Source organism: Rissa tridactyla, chromosome 23 (assembly GCF_028500815.1).
Source record: "Rissa tridactyla isolate bRisTri1 chromosome 23, bRisTri1.patW.cur.20221130, whole genome shotgun sequence".
NCBI classification, from domain to species: domain Eukaryota; kingdom Metazoa; phylum Chordata; class Aves; order Charadriiformes; family Laridae; genus Rissa; species Rissa tridactyla.
In genome coordinates, this window is record NC_071488.1 from 2,860,358 (window position 1) to 2,881,647 (window position 21,290).

The 21,290-nt window shown below is 54.3% G+C and overlaps 1 protein-coding gene across 3 annotated transcripts; it reads left to right on the forward strand.

Annotated features, from left to right (window-relative positions):
* The first annotated feature begins 1,288 nt into the window (after positions 1–1,288).
* On the forward strand, positions 1,289–21,275 carry PIAS3 (protein inhibitor of activated STAT 3). Of its 3 annotated transcripts, XM_054182523.1 has the most exons (15): positions 1,301–1,435; positions 3,064–3,121; positions 5,662–6,127; positions 9,774–9,858; positions 10,415–10,465; positions 12,825–12,915; positions 14,419–14,553; positions 14,691–14,796; positions 15,393–15,466; positions 15,994–16,154; positions 16,619–16,755; positions 17,201–17,372; positions 17,718–17,851; positions 19,004–19,041; positions 19,798–21,274. In XM_054182523.1, the coding sequence occupies exons 2-15, from the start codon at positions 3,107–3,109 to the stop codon at positions 20,068–20,070; spliced, it is 1,938 nt and encodes a 645-aa protein (XP_054038498.1). In that variant the 5' UTR covers positions 1,301–1,435; positions 3,064–3,106; the 3' UTR covers positions 20,071–21,274. The 3 variants fall into 3 exon arrangements, with proteins under 3 accessions (XP_054038497.1, XP_054038498.1, XP_054038499.1); XM_054182522.1 differs by lacking the exon at positions 3,064–3,121 and having other exon boundaries at positions 1,289–1,435; positions 19,798–21,275; XM_054182524.1 differs by lacking the exons at positions 1,301–1,435; positions 3,064–3,121 and adding an exon at positions 4,256–4,422.
* The last annotated feature ends 15 nt before the right edge of the window (positions 21,276–21,290 follow it).

Genomic DNA, 21,290 nt, shown 5'->3' on the forward strand with positions numbered 1-21,290 from the left:
CCAGCCCCACACAGCACTGTTCCCATATAGCCCCAAGTCTCATACAGCCCCAGCCCTATATAGCTCCAGCTCCCCCCCCAGCCACCGTCCCATATAGCCCGATCCTATATAGTCCCAGCCCCATATAGTCCTGGTCCCACAAAGCCCCAGCCCCATATATCCCGGTCCTACACAGCCCCAGTCCCATATAGCCCCAGCCCCACACAGCCCTGGCCCCGTATACTGCCGGTCCCATATAGCCTGGTCCCATATAGCCCCGGTCCCATATAGCCTCGTCCCCCCCCTACAGTCCTGGTCCCATATAGCCCAGTTCTGTATATCCCGGTCCCATACATCCTGCCCCCACACAGCCCTGGTCCCATATAGCCCCGGTCCCACACAGCCCTGGTCCCATATAGCCCAGTCCCGTATATCCCAGTCCCACGCAGCCCCGATCCCATACAGCCCAGTCCTGTATATCCTGGTCCCATACATCCCGGCCCCACACAGCCCTGGTCCCATATAGCTGGGTCCCACACAGCCCCTGTCCCCACACAGCCTTGGTCCCATATAGCCCGATCCCATATATCCCGGACCCACACAGCCCCAGTCCCATATAGCCCCAGCTCCGCACAGCCCCAGTCCCATATAGCCCAGTCCCGTATATCCCGACCCCACACAGCCCCGGTCCCATATAGCCCCAGTCCCATATATCCCGGTCCCATATAGCCCAGTTCCATATATCCCGGTGCCATATAGCCCCAGTCCCGTATACTCCCAGCTCCACACAGCCCCGGTCCCATATAGCCAGGTCCCATATAGCCCAGTCCCGTATATCCCGGCCCCACACAGCCCCGGTCCCATATAGCCCAGTCCCGTATATCCTCGTCCCATATAGCCCAGTCCCGTACATCCCGGTCCCATATAGCCCAGTTCCATATATCCCGGTCCCATATAGCCCCAGTCCCGTATATCCCGGTGCCATATAGCCCCAGTCCCGTATACTCCCAGCTCCACACAGCCCCGGTCCCATATAGCCAGGTCCCATATAGCCCAGTCCCGTATATCCCGGCCCCACACAGCCCCGGTCCCATATAGCCCAGTCCCGTATATCCTCGTCCCATAGAGCCCAGTCCCGTATAGTCCCAGCTCCACACAGCCCCGGTCCCGTATAGCCCAGTCCCGTATGTCCCGGCCGCACACATCCCGTTCCCCCCCGGGACGGGCCGCCCCCGGCACAGCCCCCTCCCGGCCGGTGCCGGTGCCGGTGCCGGGGGCGGGGCGGGCGCGGCGTTGTGGTTGCGGCTGCGCGGCGGGCGCGGAGTTGCGCGACGCTCCCTGCCCCCGCCCGCCGCCCGCTCCCCGTCCCCTGCGGCCGCGGCGGGGCGCGGAGTTTGCCTCGGTCCCTGCGCGGCGGCTGCCATGTCCCAAGATGGCGGAGGCGGCGGAGCTGAAGGTGCGGCGGGGCGGGGGGAAGCGGTGGCGGCGGCCGGGGCACCGGCGGTGCGGTGCGGGGCTGGGCGGGCTTGTGGGGCCGGGGCCAGGCAGTGTGGGGCTGAGAGGTCTGGGGGGTTGGGGCCAGGGAGTGTGGGGCTGGGGGGGGCCTGTGGGGCCAGGGCCAGGGCCAGGCAGTGTGGGGCTGAAGTGAGGCAGTGTAGGGCTGAGGGGTCTGTGGGGCTGGGGCCAGGCAGTGTAGGGCTGAGGGGTCTGTGGGGCTGGGGCCAGGCAGTGTGGGGCTGAGGGGTCTGTGGGGCTGGGGCCAGGCAGTGTGGGGCTGAGGGGGCTTGTGGGGCCAGGGCTGGGCAGTGTGGGGCTGAAGTGAGGCAGTGTAGGGCTGAGGGGTCTGTGGGGCTGGGGCCAGGGCCAGGCAGTGTGGGGCTGAGGGGGCCTGTGGGGCCAGGGCCAGGCAGTGTGGGGCTGAGGGGCCTGTGGGGCTGGGGCCAGAGCCAGGCAGTGTGGGGCTGAGGGGGCTTGTGGGGCTGGGGCAGGCAGTGTGGGGCTGGGGCCGGGTGGTGTGGGGCTGAGGGGGGGCGGTCCTGTGGGGATGGAGTGAGGCAGTGTAGGGCTGAGGGGTCTGTGGAGCTGGGGCCAGGCAGTGTAGGGCTGAGGGGTCTGTGGGGCTGGGGCCAGGCAGTGTGGGGCTGGGTGGGGTGGGGTGGGAATGTCAGTGTGGGCATGGAGTGTAAGGCTGAGGGAATCTATGGGGATGGGGGGGCCTGTGGGGCTGAGGGGATCTGTGGGAGTGGAGTGAGGCAGTGTGGGGCTGAGGGATGTGTAGGGACAGAGGACTAGTAGGGGTTGTTGTGGGGCTGAGGGGGTCTGCGTGGGGATGGAGTGAGGCACTGTAGGGTTGAGGGGTCTGTGGGGCCCAGGGATTTTCCTGGTTGGGGATGTGATAGTGTGGGGCTGAGGGTCAGGCAGCCTGGGACTGGAGGGGTATGGGTGAGTGAGGACTTGCATGGGGCTGGGGGGGATGTGTGGGGCTGGGGGACTCTGCAGTGGGCCCCAGGAGGTGTGTGGGGCTGGGGACAGATGGGGGAGGGGCTGTGTGGGGCAGGAGTGGGGGGCTGTGGGGTGCCAGAACCAGGGGTTAGGGCTGTACCGGGGTGTGGGGCAGTGATGGGTGAAGGCGGGGGGGGGGGGGGCGGGCACAAGGCGTGGGGATGCTGTGGTTGGGGTGCACGGGGGGGGGCTGAGGTGAGCCGTGGGGAGAAGACACAGGGACCAGCGGGGCGAAGTGGCCACAGGGAGGGTGCCGGGGTCTGGCTCTTGGGGTGACCCACGGCAGCCAGCCCCGGTGGATTCCCCCCCTCCCCATCTGCGAGAGGAGGGGGCCGCAAGTCCCTGGGCGGGGGCTTTGGAGGTGCAGAGCCACGGAGAAAAGAGGTAGAAAGCGGAAAGACGGGAGAGCCGGAGAGGTCAAGAGCCCCGAAGGATGGCGGGGGGAGGCAGGTTTGGGGTGCGGAGGCAGGTTTGGGGTGCGGGAGGAGGGAGCGGAGAGCGTGTAACATGGTAGTGCTGCACCAGTGCTCACGGCTGGATGGGGTTTCATCTCCCTCCACTCTCTTTTTCTCGTTTTTTTAGGAGTCAGAGTGTGTCACCACCTTTGCCCACCAGACTGTGGAATATGAAATTGCCCCTGGTAACTAATTCCAAAGCTGATTTTGGTTTTTGTTTTTTTTTTTTTTTTTCCCCTCTCTCCTTGTTCATTTAATATTTTTCCCCCTCACAGGCTGGAATATAGGTTTTAGCTGGCTGAAGTGGCCTGGGAGTCCTGCCCCCTTCCCTGCACTGGGAACAGTAAGACATTTGGGAACTGGCACCTTTTTGGCAGCCAGCCACCGCAGGAAGAGAATTCTCTGGAGTATTATTTGTCCGTAATCTTTCCAGCAGTGCCCTATCCAAATTTTTCATACAGCCTTACAGTGTGATCTTTCTTCCTCCCCCTGAAATTGAAGCCTGGCTACAACGGGAGCCCCGTCAAATGGCAAAACGTTAACGATCTCGGTGGAGAAATTGGATCCGATAATTGTAATTAGGTGACCTGGGAGAGCGCAGAAGTCGAGCTCCGTCAGCCATGGCTATAATCCCACGATGTGGGGACACAGTTTAGCAAACGGTAGAGCCCAGAGCGACCCGGCGCGAAGCGTCTGGTGCGTTTTCCGCTCCCTCTGCGGATAAATCCCCACAGAGGAATTCAGGTTTAAGTCTAGACGTAGCCTAGTGCACAGGTTTTCCTCTCTGGGGTTTGCCCCCCGCCTCCCCCACCCTTTCGGTGGAGCTTGGCATTATTTGAGGCTTCTTCAAGTTTATTTTTCAATCTCTGCTCCTTTTCTCTCCTCCATCTCCCCTAAACCCCCTTTCTGGTTTCCTCGCCAGGAGTTTGTTGAAGCTTTTTACCATCTGTGTCTCATTGTAAAAACGAGACGAGCCAGTTGAAAACGAAATGATTTCTCCTTATAAAGCCCGGAGTTGGCTTAAGCCGCTTTCCTTTATTTAAAAGCCCAAACGGTGACTCCCCTGGAAAGAGAAGAGGTTTACGGACGTGCCTTGTTCAACAGCAGCACGGTCGGAGTCGAGTCTGCTGCGGCTCCAGCCGCTTCCCAAGCCTCGGCTGCCCTCTGGGAGCTCTCGATTGCCGTCTCTTCTGGCAATAAAGAGAGGGTTTTTTTTCCGCCGCTCCAATACTCGGAGCGGTAATCGGAGAGGTTCCGGGGGAGATAAGAGTCCACAGCTGCAGCAGCGGTGGTGACACAGCCATCCTATGTCACGAGTGTTCTTTTAACGGTAAATGTGACTCTCGTGCTGCCGAGCCATGCTACACTCCTCTCCTGCTGATCGAAGGACTCTGTCCGGAGGATTTGTGGGAATAATGGATGGGGGAAGAGGTCGGCTCCTTTACAATGATTGTCGCAAAAGGGGAGGGATGGGTATTTGACAAAGGTGTGTCCCTAATGTGTTTTTTCCGAGAGGTGTTTAAAACGGGCACTGTCAAAGTCGAGCGACCCCAAGTCGAGCTTTTTCACCGTGCTGCCAAGGGTTGGGGGGCAGGAGGGGATAAAATTGATCATTCTTCTCTTGAACATATTGCCCAGCAAAGGTCGTAGGCAAATCCCACGTGTTTTTTTTTTTTTTTTTTCTACGCGAAACCCGGCGCTGAGTCTGTTCTGCATCAGGGCCCACATGGCACTTGTTGCAGCGGCGGCGCTGGCTTTGGTGGCTTTAACAAATGCTTCCCTTTTTCTCTCCCCGCCCGGCAAGCGGAAGATCCGTCGCATTGTCCTCCCAAGATGATGCTTTTTGTGGTGCAGGGGGTGACATGATCCTCACACAGGGAATCAAACTGCCTTAAAACCCCTTGGCGCGTAGACCGGAATTAACTATTTAATAAGCTTGACCTGTTGGTTCTGGAGTTGCGCCTCTTCGTTTGGTGTTTATTAGTGACTCTAGAAAACTTGGTCCGTAAGCTGTAAAGTCAAGGTGTTCCCGTCAGCTTTTTTCCCCAAAGGAAAATAACTCCGTTGGGGTTGAGAATCGGTCCGAATGCAAAATGCACCTCCCGTTAAACCGATGAGGTTTCAGCCTTTATTTTGCATTTCTTTTATCAAAGGGATTGCCCTTTTTTGGCGTTTCTGAACTTGCAGAAGCCAACCTTCCCCCTCTCTCCCTGTCCCCCCGCCGGTGCTCCGCTGCAGCTGGACGAAGCCCCTCCGTGGAAGCAAAATTGGGGATTTAACCCCAAATTGTAACTAATTTGAGAACAATTTTGCTGTTGTTGAATTGCTTGCGTTTTGGGAGCCTGGAGGGCAAAGTCTAGATGCGGAGCGGTGGTGAAACCCTATTTAAAAGGGAGAGTGTGGGGAGTTGCTCCATCCCAGGTTTAACCCTTTTTCAGTCGCGTGAAAGAAAAGCTTGTGCTATCCTACGTACAGATATATCTATGCTCCCCTAGTGCTGTATGTCATATTACAAGGTCAGAAGAAGTAAAAACAAAGGTAAAACCAAATCTAAATATTTACACTTCTGCTACTGACGAGGTTACCGGTGACAAGGGGGACTTCAGACTTTGGCAGCGTCTCTTTTAAGGCCTCCACCATCTTCCTTAGCGAAGCCGTGGCTTGTTTTTGGACGGTGTTTGCTCCCGCAGTAGTTGTAATGGTGGTTGTTTTATTTTTCTTGCAGCATATGGTTATGAGCTTTAGGGTATCAGAGTTACAAGTTCTCTTGGGCTTTGCTGGAAGGAACAAAAGTGGAAGGAAGCACGAACTTCTCACCAAGGCGTTACAGCTGCTGAAATCTGGCTGCAGCCCGGCTGTCCAGATGAAAATTAAAGAACTTTACCGCCGGAGGTTCCCAAGAAAGATCTTAACCCCTTCGGACTTGTCCATGCTCCACATTCAGGCGAGGCAGCTGCCCTCGGCCACCGCGCTGACGCAGGGCACGGTGTGTCACCTGCCCTATGACCACAGCTCGGCCGCGGCTGCTGTGCCGGCGGCTCTGCTGCCTCCGGCGCCCGTGCTGGGACCCAAGCACGAGACGGATGTTCAGCACCTATCGCCGCCCATCCATCCCGTCCATCCCGACGTCAAGATGAAGAGGCTGCCCTTCTACGACGTCTACGATGAGTTGATAAAACCCACCACGTTAGGTACGTTCCAAACTGCTTGTTCCTCCTGTTCTTCGGAGCCTCCCTTTGTTTGCTCGGGTAGAGAAGACAGAGTGGGAGCGGCGTGACCAGGGCAAGCCACCAGTGCGGATTCAAAAGGCTGATTTCCAGATGGAAGTGGGATTTTGTAGAATCATGGAATGTTTTGGGCTGGAAGGCACCTTTAAAGGCCGTCTAGTGCCACCCTCTGCTATGCACAGGGACGCCTCCCACCAGCCCAGGTTACTCCAAGCCCCATCCAACCTGGCCTTGAACCCCTCCAGGGATGGGGCAGCCACAGCTTCTCTGGGCAACCTGGGCCAGGGGCTCACCACCCTCAGAGCCAAGAATTCCTTCCTCACATCTCATCTCAATCTCCCCTCTTCCAGTTTAAAACCACTACGCCTTGTCCCATGGCTCCCCTCCCTGCTCCAGAGTCCCTCCCCAGCTTTTCTGGAGCCCCTTTAGGAACTGGAGGGCGCTGCAAGGTCTCCTTGGAGCCTTCTCTTCTCCAGGCTGAATCCCCCCACCAACTCCCCCCATAGCAGAGGGGCTCCAGCCCTCGGGTCATTTAGACCCATAACTTCCCTCTCCAACTTGTGTGGGCTGCCAGAAACGGAAGCTTTTAGTTGCTTGTCAGTCTTATTCCAAATTTATTTGCATGCAAAAGGGTATTTCTCTCCCAGCTGACACCTTTTCTGTTCAGTGTATATTTTATAGGCGTACATAAATTTGGGATTATTTACTGTTTTCACCCGGTAGAGCCTGGGGTTTTATTTGCGTTCTGAATTGCGAAGCTTTCTCTGGTCTGGCACATCAGAGAATAAAAACGTGGATAAATTGGCACAGGCCCCCTTTCCGAACAAATCGGTGACTGCCAGGAGAGTTAATTATGAAAAGTGGTTTGTTATTTTTGCAAACAATTGGTGATACAACTGCCAGCAAAATCCTCTGCCACCTTTGAGTCTCAGTTCTGCCTTAATTAGTAACAAAAATGTCCTAAAAATCATCAAACAGGTAAAATTAATGAAGGTGGCGAACCTGAGCGGAGGCCAGGTCTGCGTCGGTGAGAAAACTTGACGTGGGGCAGGAAGCAAAGAGGGATCTTAAAATAAGAGCAGAAATGGGGTAGGGCAGAAGGGCAAAGCCACTTGTTTCTCGACGTGATGTGGGGGCCGGGTGCCCCGATGCTTCTCCGTTTGTAAGGTAGGGATAAGAAAATGCTGGGGTTTGCCGAATTCCAGAAAAATTGGGTGTTTGTTGGAATCTTTCGAATGCTGGCGGGGAGGCGTACAGTGCGGAGTTGGCCTGGTAGTTCCTGCTGGCTTTGGAGGGGCCGCTGCGCTTGGGGCGATTGGAATCCACAAAGAAAGGAGGTTTATTCTGGTTTTTAGAAGCAGTTTTGAGCTGTATTTTTACTTTAGGCTGAGCCCGCCTGGCCTTTTCAGACTAGAACCACCCATCTTATGCCTTTTAAATGGTTTTTGCTTGGATTCGGGGTTGTTTTTCTTTCATATAAACATAGTAATGTTTGATGAAGTGGAGATAAGTATATCTGTACTCCAACCAAAACCCCTGCGCTTTTTTGGGGGCTTGGTTTCGTTCCCATTTTGCTAAAAATTGCCTTTTCTTGGGTTTGGCTTTATTCAGCCTCTCGGACAACCTGTGGTTAAGCTTCTTCCTGAAATGGAATACTCGCCTTGAAAAAGAAATGATTTTTTTTTTTTCCCCTCTTCCCTGATAAAACTCCCGTACTTACATGTTGGTGCTTGAACTTGAAATAATTTTTTGTGTAATTCCTAGGGAATCGTGGGCTTTTATTTTTGGCTTCTGGTGGTTTGTGTCTTTCTTCTCCCTTTAGCTGTGTAAACATCCCTTTCCCATTCTTTTATTTTAGTTACTTGGGGCAATTTGTTACGAGGACGCAGATAGGAAGGTTCTGGTGTCCGAAAAATGCCAGAAATAAGCAATAAATGAAAACGGGGATGGAGAGGGTGATGACGGGGGTTAACGATGAAGCCTCCTGGTCCGTCCACGCTCCATTTGCCGCCAGCGAGGAAGGCCCAGCCTTTGGCTATCCCACTCCCCATCCTATTCCAAACCTCTGGCTGGGATGTTGCGAATCTCGGAGATGTCGGTGTTCCTCGCTGGGTTGGATGAAGGCTGCCAGCTGAGCAATAACACGGGTTACGAACTGGTTATAAGATGGAAGTTGGTTATCGATTATAAATGGAGGTGGCGGAGAAAGCGGCAGATATCGGTTAGAACCGCTTGGATACCGAGCGGCTTTACCCCAGCTCTGTTTGGAGCAGGATTTTGTCATCGAGGAGCGAAAGGCTCAAGCAGAAAGTCCTAAGATGGTCAAAATTCCTCTGAATTTCCCCGCTTCGGGTCTGCCAGCCTGTGGCTGCTGCCGGTCTGGGGAAGATCTGGCAGGTCATCTGCCAGGAAAAACTCAGGGCCTCGCATTCCTCGCATTCCTGAGCTGCAGGAGGCTGGAGAAGCAAAACCCCTCGCCCCACTGAGGAATCTGGGCATGAATCCGCTTTTCTTGGGAGGCCAGCGCAAGGGTGTCCCTCTCCCAGGGCAGGTGGCACCGAGGACGGAGCCAACCTTCTCCTCTGTGGACCTGTGGTCGCCTCGGATGGTCACGCTATGACCAGCTCATCGCAAGTGTCACCCGACTCCTTGAAATAAATAACGGATCAAAACGTGAGGTTTACACTTAACACGTGCCACTGCGATAACGTCCTCGGTTTCGTTTTCTCTTGGCCCAGGGATGCTCCGCATCCCTGAGAGCACCGGCGGGAGCTGCCGTTGCTCAGGACCTCTCCTGACGGGTGTAAAAACGAGTGCAGAAGAGGCCAAATTGGCTCTTTGCAAATGACATTGGTTTCTGGCGGCAGCTGTCTTCATTCTAGGATGCTGATGCTCTGCAAATATTAATAAAATAGCTCCCTGTCGTTGTGAGGGAGACAGACACCCGCTGGTTTTACCGAGGGAGAAGCTCAAGCGCAAAAGAAGTCACTTGGTTAAGGTCAGGGTAAGAGAGGGGGAAATCCTGGTTTATTTTTACATGTTTCTTGCACCAAGCGTTTTTGCTGTGCTCCTCACTAACCCCCACCTAAAATTCGTGATTCTCCCACGATGTGGGTTTCTCCCCGTGTTGTTTATTTTTGATCGAGGCCGTGGCTGCTTTTCTCTAAATTCGCCGCGACTCCGTCCATGTGCCCGAGCAGAAAATGGCAACGCCTGATTCTTATTCAGCAGCTGTACTTATTCCACAACCACAGTAATTATTATAATTTCTAGGGCAACGGATGATCTCTGGCGTTCCCTTAGCTCCGCGTGTGATCTCCCTTTTCCCAGCCTGTCTCCTGATCCCCGGGCAGCACCATACATTCCAGGTCTCAGTTTCCCTCATTAATAAAATGCCGGAAGCCGAACGTTTACCTTGAAAGACAGACCCGGCGCTTGGTTACGTGGTCAAGAACTTGGAGGGCCCCTGCATGAACCGCGGCTAATTTTGAACAACAGATCGCCTTCTGCTTTTAGTGGACGCTGTCCTTTGTTTCTTACGAACCCGGGCGCCTGCAGGTGTAAGAATGACTTAACGATGATTTAATTTGTCTTAAATTCTCTTCTTCAGCCTCGACGAACAGTCAGCGGTTTGAAGAAGCTCACTTCACCTTCGCTCTAACCCCCCAGCAGGTTCAGCAGATCCTCACCTCCCGGTAAGTGAACGGGCGTCTCGGGATGCCGTGCGGAGCGTGTGGCTTCCACGTTGTCACCGCTCCGGTGCCGTCCAGGAGAATAAAATGCCAAGTTGGGTGTAAAAAGGGGAGTTCCTTGCTGTCAGCGGTGCTGTGCTCCTTACAGCCATCGGGGACCTGCCTCAAAGCCGGCAGAGCGGAATTATTGCATGGAAGAAAGAAAATTGGGATGAAAACTTGGTAGTTCCTCCCAAAATTTCAGACTACCCTCCACCTGGGCTTATAAACACAGTCAGTTGTTTGCATCGGCAAGTCTGTAGTTGGCATTATGTTCTTAAAACAGCAGCGGCAGGAATCCTGGAGGTTGATTTTTCTCCTTTTCTCGCCTCTTCTGTTTGCTGGCCTTTTGCTTTACCTCCTTGTTTGGGAATTTTGCCTGCTAGTTCCGGCAGGTTTCGTTCGTGATACGCCTAACGTGTCTCGATATCGGTAGAACTTAAGAAAATCTCATGCTGTTCTAGTTGCAATTCTTTGTTAAGCGCTGCTGAGCGTCTAAAGAGCTTCTTTTCCATTGCAGAGATATCTTGCCAGGTGCCAAATGTGATTACACGATACAGGTGCAATTAAGGTAAGGTAATGCCTTTTTTGATGAACGCACCAAGTCCCGTTCCCTGAGCTCGTGTCTCGGTCTTAATTTATCTTTGATTTTGCCGAATCCCGCTTGTACCACTTGATTTGGTTGGAAATTGCATGGCGATTTGCTCGGAGGAAATGGGAAACGTTTGGCGCTGCGTTCGGAACTCGGGTTTTTCTATGGAGCGAGGGTTTGGCAACACCAAACCACGCGGCTCCTTCTGACCTCGGCGGGGCCGAGGGAGTTGTCTCTGGGCGGCGCTTTGCTGGCAGAGGCGGCACAGCCTCGCACACAAGTTTTCTCGATTTGAAGTGTGGCAAAATTCGATCTTTTCCGGAGTTTTACGCGCATAGATAGAACTCGCTTCTTTCTCTTCTCCGTTTTAATTCTTTGCCTGTTTGCAGACTGGTTGCAAAAAGGCGGGATAAGACACGGGAATGACATTGCCTTCAAATTTGAACATTTTTTTAACATTCACTCAGCTATTACTCATGTAAATGCAAGACACGTTGGAGAGCGTGAGTAGAAAAATAACTTGCGAGTGCTTCCCGGGTTGCCCTCTGATTCTTGCAGTCGGTGCCGGGGCGGTTATTTAAGTGCCTGCCCACGTTGTCCTACAGCTCTGAACAGGAACCGAGGTGGCTCTTGCCCAACATTCAACCCTTGGCAGGGTTAAAAAATGTTAAAATTTTATTACCAGGGGGTTGAATTTGGCAAAGAGACGGAGAATGACTGCTGTACTCTCGGGGGGGGGAAGCAATGAGGAGCTTAGGGCTTTAGTTGTGCTATCTGGAAGTCTGCAGAAAAGCGGTTATTTGAAATCGAAGCCTTTGATTTAATTCAAAAGGGAGCCTGGTGGGTTTCAGGAGGGCGTTCGTTGTTAATTAGGATTCCGTGACAATGTCTCTCTGATTTGGGGCGCGCGGTGGCAGTTTTCCTGCTGTGTCCATCTGTTCCGCTCTTGCGCGTGGAGCTGGTGGAGCGAAGCATACGGGCAGCCTGTTCCCTGGAAGGCGTCAGGAGGTGGATGCTTGGAAACGTCTCTTCTGGGACGCAGAAAAACACCACGTGCATTTCAGAAGGGCCAGTTCCAGCGTGTGTTGCTTCTTACTGTGTTTTGGGCATTGCAGATGAAACGGAGTTTACCAAATAATCCACCGGGAAACTTTCAGGAGGCTCCTGGAGTGTCCGAGTGCATCCCTTCACCTGGAGAAGCTGCCCTTTATTCAGCAAACTTCAGTGCAGGAGTTAAAAAAGAGGGTTGGGATCGCTTCTCCTCCTCCTGATGTGCTTCAGCACGTGCGGTATTCTCGTGTTCCCAAGCAAGAAAAAGATTAACTCTCAGTTTTTATTCTTTGTTTTATTTGGCACGCAGGGAGAGGTTAGAAAACAATAAGATCGGATTTATTTTTTGAGAACGTTGGCATCGGCGTGAGGGGCCAGGGCTTGAGCTCGCGGCTCGGAAGGAGCCGGCCGAGGTGGGAGCCTGGCTCGGGGCTGCGGTTTCGGCTCCAGCGGAGCCCCCCCTCCCTGGAGAGAAAACAGAGCGCGTGGCCGTCCGATTAAACGGGGTGAGGATTTGAACCCTGGCCCCTTCTGGGCTGCTGGTGCTGACGGTTGGACTTGACGATCTTAAAGGTCTTTTCCAGCCTCGGCGTTTCTCTGAGGGAGGCAGCGGGAGGCTCTCGAGTGGTGGCAGATGAGTTTTGAGAGAGTCCAAGCAGTAACCACGCTGTCCTGCAAGATTTGCTTTGGGTCAAATACAACTTTTTAGTTCCTCGGTTGCTTTTGTCGGGGAGCTTGGAGATGTAATTCCCTTGCATCTTGAAGGGCTGCAGAATCTGTGGGTGAAGAACACACCCAAAGCTGAGTTAAACCGTCCCCTCCGGCGCTGCTGGGGTGGGATTCCGTCGCAGAGGGGACGGCAGCCCTCCTTCGTCCCGCCCGGGTTAGCTCTCCCTGCCGCTTGAACCCCGAGCTCACTTTGCGGCATTTTTAGGAAGGATGTTAGGCCGGAGAAACGTGCGTCGCCTTTGAAACCGCGATTCTGGATCACCTAAATTCTCATCTGGGGTGAATAAAAATGAGCCCTGCCCCCTACACGCCTCGTCCATGCACGTTAGTAGTTGGTTTAAATTGCTGGCATTTTTCTGTCTTGTTTCTTCTATCGCTTTTGCCGCGCGTAGGGTTTGAAACACCTGTAGGGCTGTCCATCTGCTTACGCGTTTCCCAGCCATTCACGCGTCCTGCTCGGAAAATGTTTTTTTCCCTTTTTTCAAGGGAAGTTTGGCTGCCGTTTTTTTTTTTGCGAGTGTCGCCACTCACTTGCCAGTTTCTCCCTCCTGCTTCTTAGGTTTTGCTTGTGTGAAACCAGCTGTCCCCAAGAAGATTACTTCCCTCCTAATTTATTTGTCAAGGTCAATGGAAAACTCTGTCCCCTGCCTGTGAGTAAATCTTATTTCTTCCTAATATGTTGTAGACGAAAGCCTGCCCTTTTAGACAGCTGCAGCTCCCAGGGAGCGCGGTGGGAATGTATTTTCTGGAGATGAAAGACTTGACATGAAGAAATGGTGCGGTCAGAGCACAAAACTGATTTCATGTTCCAGGGCTGTGGATTGGCGATGAAAGCTGCTCTTTGATTCAAGGAAAAGAATATGCAAACTGTGGGCCTGATTTTTTTTTTTTTTTTTTTTTTTTTTTTAAACCAGCAGATTACGTCTCGTTTTTGGACAAAAAAAAAACCAACTTGATAATAAAAATGCAGAGTAAAGCCTGCGTTTTAATGGAATAACGGCACTGCCCTTAGTTTATCGCGCTGCAGGATGCTCCGGTCAAGGAGCGCTGGGTCACGTGGGGGAAAAAATAGAATAAGAAATAGCGCTTGCTACAGTTAACGGCCCAAAAAGGGATGCGATTCGGCGTCGCACCTAGGAGAGGTATCGGCGGTCGAACAGTCAGGGCAGCTCCCTCTCAGCTGTCCCACGCTGGCTTCGCTCCATTAACGCTGGCGCTTCTTGCAATCAAACCTGCAGAACAGCCTCTGAGCTGCTCTGCCCCAGCCCCTCCCTTTGCCTTTGCAGAGATTTGCATTTTTTTGCCTCAAACGTTCGGTCTGGTTTTGGCCGAGGCAATTAGTAACCTGCTTTGAAAAAAATAAAATAAATAAAAAATAAAGAGAGAGAGAGGTCGTTTCCGGCCTCGTGGGGCGCAAAGAGGGAAGCGCATGCAAGACGCGAGATGGCTAAAGGGTGTCCGTCCCCCCGCCCCAAGCTTCTGCTCGCAGAGAAGGTTTCCTGCGTTCATTTTTGGGTGAGTCATCTGCAGCTGAGAAGCTCTTCCTGCCGCAGCAGCTCAACGGGAACGCTTTTTTAGTTTTACTTCTGCTTAAAACTGATGGGCGGCTGCTGAGTCGGTCTCGAGCTGCCCCCTCGAACGGAGGGCAATGCAAAAAGGGTGGCGTAAATCTGAGCTACGGAAAAGGCGCTCTTGGGCTGAATGGTGGGGCGGGTTTCTAAGGAAGTCGGAATGTGGCTATAATAAAGCAAAAATGAGATCAGTGCGAGATTTGTCGCGGGGTGTCATTTTTTAGCTTCCCAGCCTCGTGGAACTGGGTAGAATTTGGTTTTTAATTCAAGGCGATTCGTGTACGACACATCCCGGACTGGCGGTTCTGTGTTTGGGGAGAGGTTTGGCTGGCAATGAAAGTGAGCCCCAGCGCGCTCGTCGGCGTAAGGGTATCAGAGGGAACCTTTATTCTTAATTTCTTGACGCTGAGGAATAATAACGTACTGCGTTGAGATTTTTTAGACCAATTCTCATACGAGCGCTCGGGTGCGACACGAAGTATCTGCAGGTACAGGAAGAAATCGGGTTGGTAGGTTCTTGCGTGCGGCCTTACGCCTCGGAGAGGATTTCTCCTGTACTGGGTGATCGTTCTCTCTTCGCAGGGTTATCTCCCACCCACAAAAAACGGCGCGGAGCCGAAGCGACCCAGCCGCCCCGTCAATATCACCCCCTTGGCGCGCCTTTCGGCGACCGTCCCCAACACGATTGTGGTGAACTGGTCCTCGGAGTTCGGCAGGGTGAGCGAGGGGAAAGCCATTTGCTGCGGGACCGAGGTCGTTTTTGCAGCAGCGTCGAACTGCGCGGATCCAGGAGGGCCCTCTCCTTTCCCGGTGGGTTTTTCTAGGTCTGAGCAGTGTCAACTTCTCCCCGACAGAACTACTCCCTGTCGGTGTACCTGGTGAAGCAGCTGACGTCGGTAACGCTGCTCCAGAAGCTAAGAGCCAAGGGCATCCGGAATCCAGACCATTCACGAGCCCTGAGTAAGTACATCTTGGGAAAGCGTGACTGTGCTTGACCTGATCCCGGGGAGACAGAGCAGGTCGGAATTAGCAGCGCAGACCTTTATTGCGTGTCCCTTCTCGCAAGCCCCCACGCGCTTGCCGGGTCCCGTTGGTGAGAACTCACTGGGAAGGTGAGGATTGTAAAGATTACGGATTATTTTTCAGCGATGCCATTCGACGGGGCTCTAAATCTTCGTATCGCCGCCCATCTCCGTGGTGATACTTCCAGATCCTTGGTCCTGTGAGCAGCAGTGCGAGCGCAGCCATTGCTGCTCGCGCTCAAATTATACGCTGTTGCCGACAACCAAGTGTTTCCCCTGCGCTGTCATTTCACAGGCGGGTTAAAACCTTCAGGGTAGGGACTGTCTCCGTGCTGCATCTTGCCAAGGAGACTCTTGCCGGAGCTGTTAGCCTAATAGTAATAACGAAATGTCTGCTGCCGTGAGCATTGCCTGCCTGTAATTTGGATAATAAGTGTTGTGGTGCAAATTATAAAATCATGTCTGTACGTATTTCTGCGTGTAAAAGAAGGAGGATGTTGACAGGAGACCTTTTTTCCCCTCCTCTTCTTTCAGTCAAAGAAAAACTAACAGCTGATCCTGACAGTGAGATAGCTACAACCAGCTTACGAGTTTCCCTGATGTGTCCAGTAGGTTTCTACGTTTTTGTTCGTTTTGCTCGGACAGGCCTTTGCGAACAGCTTCCCGCTTGACCTTCCCTTTGCGTAGGAACGCTTCGGAGCGAGCGAGACGAGAGCTAATGCTGCCCCAGCCCTGCTTTTGTTCAAAAGTCAGCTTGGATTCCTACAGAAAGAGCGGAACCGCTCGCTTTCAGGCATTAAAAAAAACCTCCCGAGATCGCTGGCCTAAACTGCCTAGCCAAAAAATGTCTTCTGTTGACCTGATCCTTGTCTTTCACCTTGAGTATTAGCATGTGTTTGAGGTGGAAGCAAGCTTCAAAACAAAACAAAAAGGCAAAAAACACCCTCAGGAAAGCTTGTTTTCTCTCGCGTGTTAATTCTTCAGTGACGTTTAGTTTTAACCTTGTGCTAAAAGTGCTGGAGTGCTGGGCAGGGGAGAGAAGGGAATGAACGGAATGACAGCGCTGGCTTTACTTGGTGCTGCGAGAGGTGGGTTTGGACAAAACCACCTTCACTTCTTCTTTCTTGTCCCCCAGCTGGGTAAGATGAGGCTGATCGTGCCCTGCCGAGCCATCACCTGCACCCACCTCCAGTGCTTCGACGCAGCGCTCTATCTCCAAATGAATGAGAAGAAACCCACCTGGACTTGTCCCGTCTGCGATAAGAAAGCCCCGTATGACAACCTGATAATCGACGGGTGAGCTGAGCTGGCTTCGTACAAAGTCTTTAGCCGGGATAATGTTTTTCTTTTCAGGCTTATCCTCTAATGCCAGCATATATAGGCAAGTTACAGCCTCGAAGAACTTAAAATCTGATTTTCGTTCCCTAAACTGCTTTGATTCCAATCTGGAGAGATTTCTCCCAAAGAACAAGAAGGCTTTGTCAAAATCTTGGCTGCCTTGCCGGCAGTCTCCGCAGGGGCAGTGACGAGGGAACCTGCTTCCCGGGGTTTGAACAGAGCCCTCCTGTGTACGTTGAACAGCCCCGTCGTAAAACTAAATTTGCAGGTGATAACTGGCGCAGGTTTTAGAGCAGTAATTCTTCGTACCCCTTTCACCTGAGCACCGTTGGTCCCCGGTCATTTCTGCCCTCCGTCCGCGTGCGTTTATGCGCGAGGCCGTGTGGTGGTTGCTGTCCCCAGCGTGTGCTCTCACCCCGCAGGTTGTTCATGGAAATCCTGAACTCCTGTACGGACTGCGATGAGATACAGTTCATGGAGGACGGCTCCTGGAGCCCCATGAAGCCGAAGAAGGAGAACCAGGAGGTGTGCCAGACGGCTGCGTTCAGTGGGATCGAGGGTACGGGAGCTGTGGTCACCAGCTGTTTTGTTGGGGTTTTTGTTGAGATCTTTTTTTGCCAAAGCAACGTTTACACTTAACAGTTTTTACAATTACAAAACAACATTCAGAGCGTTTCGGATCCCATCTGGGAGCCGGTATTTGGGATCACGCTGAAATACCAGGAGCATGGCAGGCACTTAGCACAGCACTGTAGAGTAAGTGCTAGAAAAAACAAAAATAATCAAGAAAAACGCAAGTTCCTCTTGAAACTGCAGCATTAATTCCAGGTGGGCTATGGAGACCTGACCCTTAGCGTGGGGCGGGATGATGCTTCTGGTCTGGGACAGGGTGTGGATTTGGTACGAGCTGTTTGGAAGCCCCGAGTGTATCGCGGGGCTCGTGGAGGCGATGGGGTTTCGCTCGTCTCCATTTCGGCAGCTGATGGCTGGTTTTTCCCCTGCAGCCACCTCCCTTTACACGGTGAGCTCCGAGGGCAAGAACTCTTCGGAGGGCAAAAAAAAGGTGGAGGTTATTGACCTGACCCTGGAGAGCTCGTCGGACGAGGAGGAGCCACCGGCCAAGAAGCAGTGCCCGGTCTCCAGCGTGGCTCTTCCGACGGCGGCTGGTCCCAAGGGGTAAGGCAGGACGGGAACACACCCCGCCCCCAGGCTCTGCTGGGCTTTGGCTTCTCTTGCTTCCTGCCCTCTGCTTCCTTCCTTCCCTCAACGCTGGTGTCGGGGCGGTAACCGGATCCACGTCTGCTTGGCCCTGGGAAGCGCCACCGCTGCTTCCCACACCTGGCCAGGGTGAGGGGACACCCCTCTTGGACCATGGGACCTGGGAGGAGGGAGGGAATGTTTTTGCTGCGGGTACGGCGGCATCGAGGTTGGGGTTTCTTGCTGATAAACAACGGAGGAATGTTACCCTCGGCCTGTTGTTCTGCTGCTGTTAACGGGCGTTGGGCCTGTGTTGTGTTTCAGGGTGTTAAGTATTGATCACCGGCCGTCTTCCGTGCTTCGGAGTCCTCCCATGGCAGCTCTCGGCAGCGACTATCTCTCCAACCTCCCCATTCCTGACTACCATCCCTCCTACCAGGTGCCTTCAGAGCTTCAAGGTAACAACAAAGGCCTCTGGCAGCAGTTACCAAATACACGCAGTTGTACCAGTTCACCAGACTAAGCAGCTGGCCGAAACGGCTGGTGCCCGGGTCCCTCTTCCCACCGAGCTACGGGGGCCTTTGGGTCGCTCACATGCAGAGTCTTTCTCGGCCGGGCGGCTGCTGCGGATCCCAGCGAGTGTTTTTTGAGTGACAGAGTCGACTGGCCCAACACAGAAAGGGGAAGAAGGAAACTAGAGTTACCTCCCCCCTGGGGTGTGACGCCGGGGGGGCGGGGGGTATCCCCGGGGCCCTGCAGGTGAGAGCGGGAGTGACAGAACAGCTGGAAATCCGGGTGTTGGTCGGAGATCGCAGGTAGGAATGACTCAGGTTTTGGTTAGCGTGTCCCAGGGCCACCGAGAGACGCGACGAGGCTGCGACTCCCTTTCTTGGGCGCTGGCTGGCCGGGTGGGAGATGGGATTGCGTGTCCCGACCCAGCAGAAGGAAAGAGAGAGACTGGGGTCCGTGACCGTGTAGTAAATAACAAACCATTCCCAGGAACCCACTGGGGTGGGGATCCCCGTGTGCTTCACGGGAGTTATTTAAACCTCGCTTGTGTTTACAAACCCGGTTTTACAGGCGGGGAGGCAGCTGCCCAAAGGGAGGAGGGTGACGGGTTTGAGTCTGCCTGTCCGGTCAGCAGTGAGACCTGGAAATACTCTCAGTCCTGCGTGCAGCTCACGCGTCCCTCGTGCCCCGTTTGGCGCAGGCACAGTTGTCATCTGCTGGAGTTGGTTTGGTCCCAGACCCTTTTGTCGAGCGGTTTGAAGCGTCGCGGCGTCGCCAGCCGGGTGGGGGCTGCGTTGAACCGGCCCTTGGCGCTTTGCTGCCACTTGGGTTTGGTGCCAGGCCCCACGACAGCTCTGGAGGAGGGAAATTCCATCCGCTCTGTGCTGTGCCGAGGTGCCGAGGCCGCGGCGCTGGGTTACAGAGGAGTTGTAGGAACAGGGCGGGAGGGTGTGGTGACGATACTGGGGTGTCTGGTCCTTGGAAGCAGCCGGAACCCATCTGCTGCTGCCCCTGCGTTAGCGGGGTTTGGCTCCCCTTTCCTGCCAGAAGTTTATTTACCGTCAAGAGATTTATTTTTTTTCCCCTTTCTGTTTTTCTAGGTCTGGATTTGTTTTCCTTCCTTCAAAGCGAAAATCAGGTAGGTTTTGGGGTTGGTTTCCTTTTTTTTTTTTTTGGTTTGTTTCGGTTTTGTTTTCCTTTTCTCTTTGCCAAATCTGTGGACTGGCAAAACACATCCCTCGCCACTCGGCGAACCTTCCTCCTCCATCCTCCTCCTCTCTGAGAACTGTTGTAGGCCGGCGGTGGGGGTGCCAGCTTTGGCGCTCCCACGGGCATCGCCTGACACCGCAGGGAGACACCTCGCGTCTGCCCAGCACCTCTCTGCTTTCGCAGTTACCTACTTTCTTGAGTGCCTCGCTAAGGCAAGTTTAGAATTGCCAAGGGCTCGGGGGTGGAAGGATTTTTGCTTTTCCGCGGCTGAATCCACGCGGACGTAGGTGGAAAGCAGAGGGATTTGGCGGCGGTCGCTGGGAGCTGACTCGTTCCATCCACGCGGGGCTCGGTGCAGGGCACGGATCCTGCACGCGCGGCTTTTCAGGGTCCTCACTTTGGGCTCCGTCTCCTTTCTCTGTGCCGCGTGTCGTTCCTCGCTGCTGCCGCGTGTCTCCTCTGCCGTTGGTGCCCCTGAAGCCCACGCTCGCACCGGGTGGCACTGCCAGGAGGCAGCGGGTGCTGGTGGCTCGGGGGCCAGTCTTGGTAAACTGGTACGTTTACCTGGGGAGCTCTGGGAGGGGTCCCTGCGCGACCCCTCGTCTCTGTGGGCGCCTGCGTGGGACCGGGGCTGGGGTTTTGTGGGCACCGTGAGCTGATCGGGGGTTTTTCCTTCGCTCGGCAGCATTACAGCCCGTCCGTCATCACCTCCCTGGACGAGCAGGATGCGCTCGGCCATTTCTTCCAGTACAGAGGCACGTCCGGCCACTTCCTAAACATGAATCCCCTGGGCCCCGTGATGGCAGGATCCCACAGCGCCGTCAGCCCGGCCGGCGGCCGCATCAGCAGCATCGTCTCCACCAGCTCCCTGCGAGAGAGCCACGGACACAACGGCACAATCAGTAGCACCGCCGCGGCGCTCCCGGGCTGCCGGCCAGACATCATTTCCCTGGACTGAGCCCACGCCGATGGCCGTTATTCCCTCTCCCAGGGATGGGAGACAGATTCCCCGTAAGACTGGGAGACGAGGGCAGATTCCCTGTCGGATTGGCTTCCCTGTCCCGGGGCTGGAAGGACCCAACCGAGCAGCGTTGGGTTGTGTCTCTCCTCTCTCTGTGGAGGCCGTCTTCCCCCCGCGCAGCCCCCAGCCCTTGCGAGGGAGGGGTTCCCAGTCTTCTGGATGCATCCCACAGCTGTATCCGTGCTTGCGCCTTCCCGAGTGCGTTGGGATGTGGGCTGGGGAGTGCCTGTTTCTGAGGGGGGGGTGTGTGTGCGTGTGGGTGTGTGTGTCACCAAACCCCCTGACTTTAGCGAAGTATTTTATTTAAAACCTTTTATATCGTGTAGGATTCTGCTACAGCTATCAAAGAGCTGGGGAGGGGAAGGCAGCCGCCCGCTCCGCCCCGGGGCCCCCACGGGCCCTCCCAGGCGAGGCCGGGACCCCCTCCTGAGCGTCCCCCCTTTCCCCCCCGGGAAATTATTCCTCATTTCTAATGGAAGGCGGCAGGGGGAGAGCCGAGGGGTGCAGGGCTGTGTTGGAGGAGGAGGAGGACGGGGGGAAATGGGGGGACCCGGGAGGAGGCGGCGGGTGCCCCGACCACGCTGCCGCCTCCTGCCCGTCCCTCCAGCGACGGCGCCCTCTCGGTTGTATTGACGATGTATTTTTTTAAAAGAAAATGTAATTTGTTTTCCTCCTTTTAAATATTTCCAGCACAGACCTGTACAGAGAACAAATAGATGATCTATATTTTCAGTTGCAGCTTTTGTACATATAAAACTCCAAAGATTTCCCCGTTTCTGTATCTCCGCGCGGGCTAAATGAAGGTTGCGGCGTCTCTGGGGACGGCGCATCGCCCATTGCACAAATTATTTATGTATTTAAACGTATACTTTAGTTTGTAACCTCTACAGCGATGTACCTGCGGCTTCGTGAGTGTCCAAACCGGCTTGCTCCCTGCCGCCGAGCTCATCCCGGTTCCTGCGGCGCGACTCGCCGAGAGGTACCACACGTAGCAACTCTTTTCTTTTTTTTTTTTTTTTTTTTTTTTTTAAGCACCTTTTTAGCTCCTTCCCCCGAAATTCAGAGCGGCGTCGGGAAGGGGGAGCTGCGCACAGTATTCCGCTTGGACCATTTCCTATTGTATCGTAACCGCGGTAAATATTTCAATGCAATAAAAG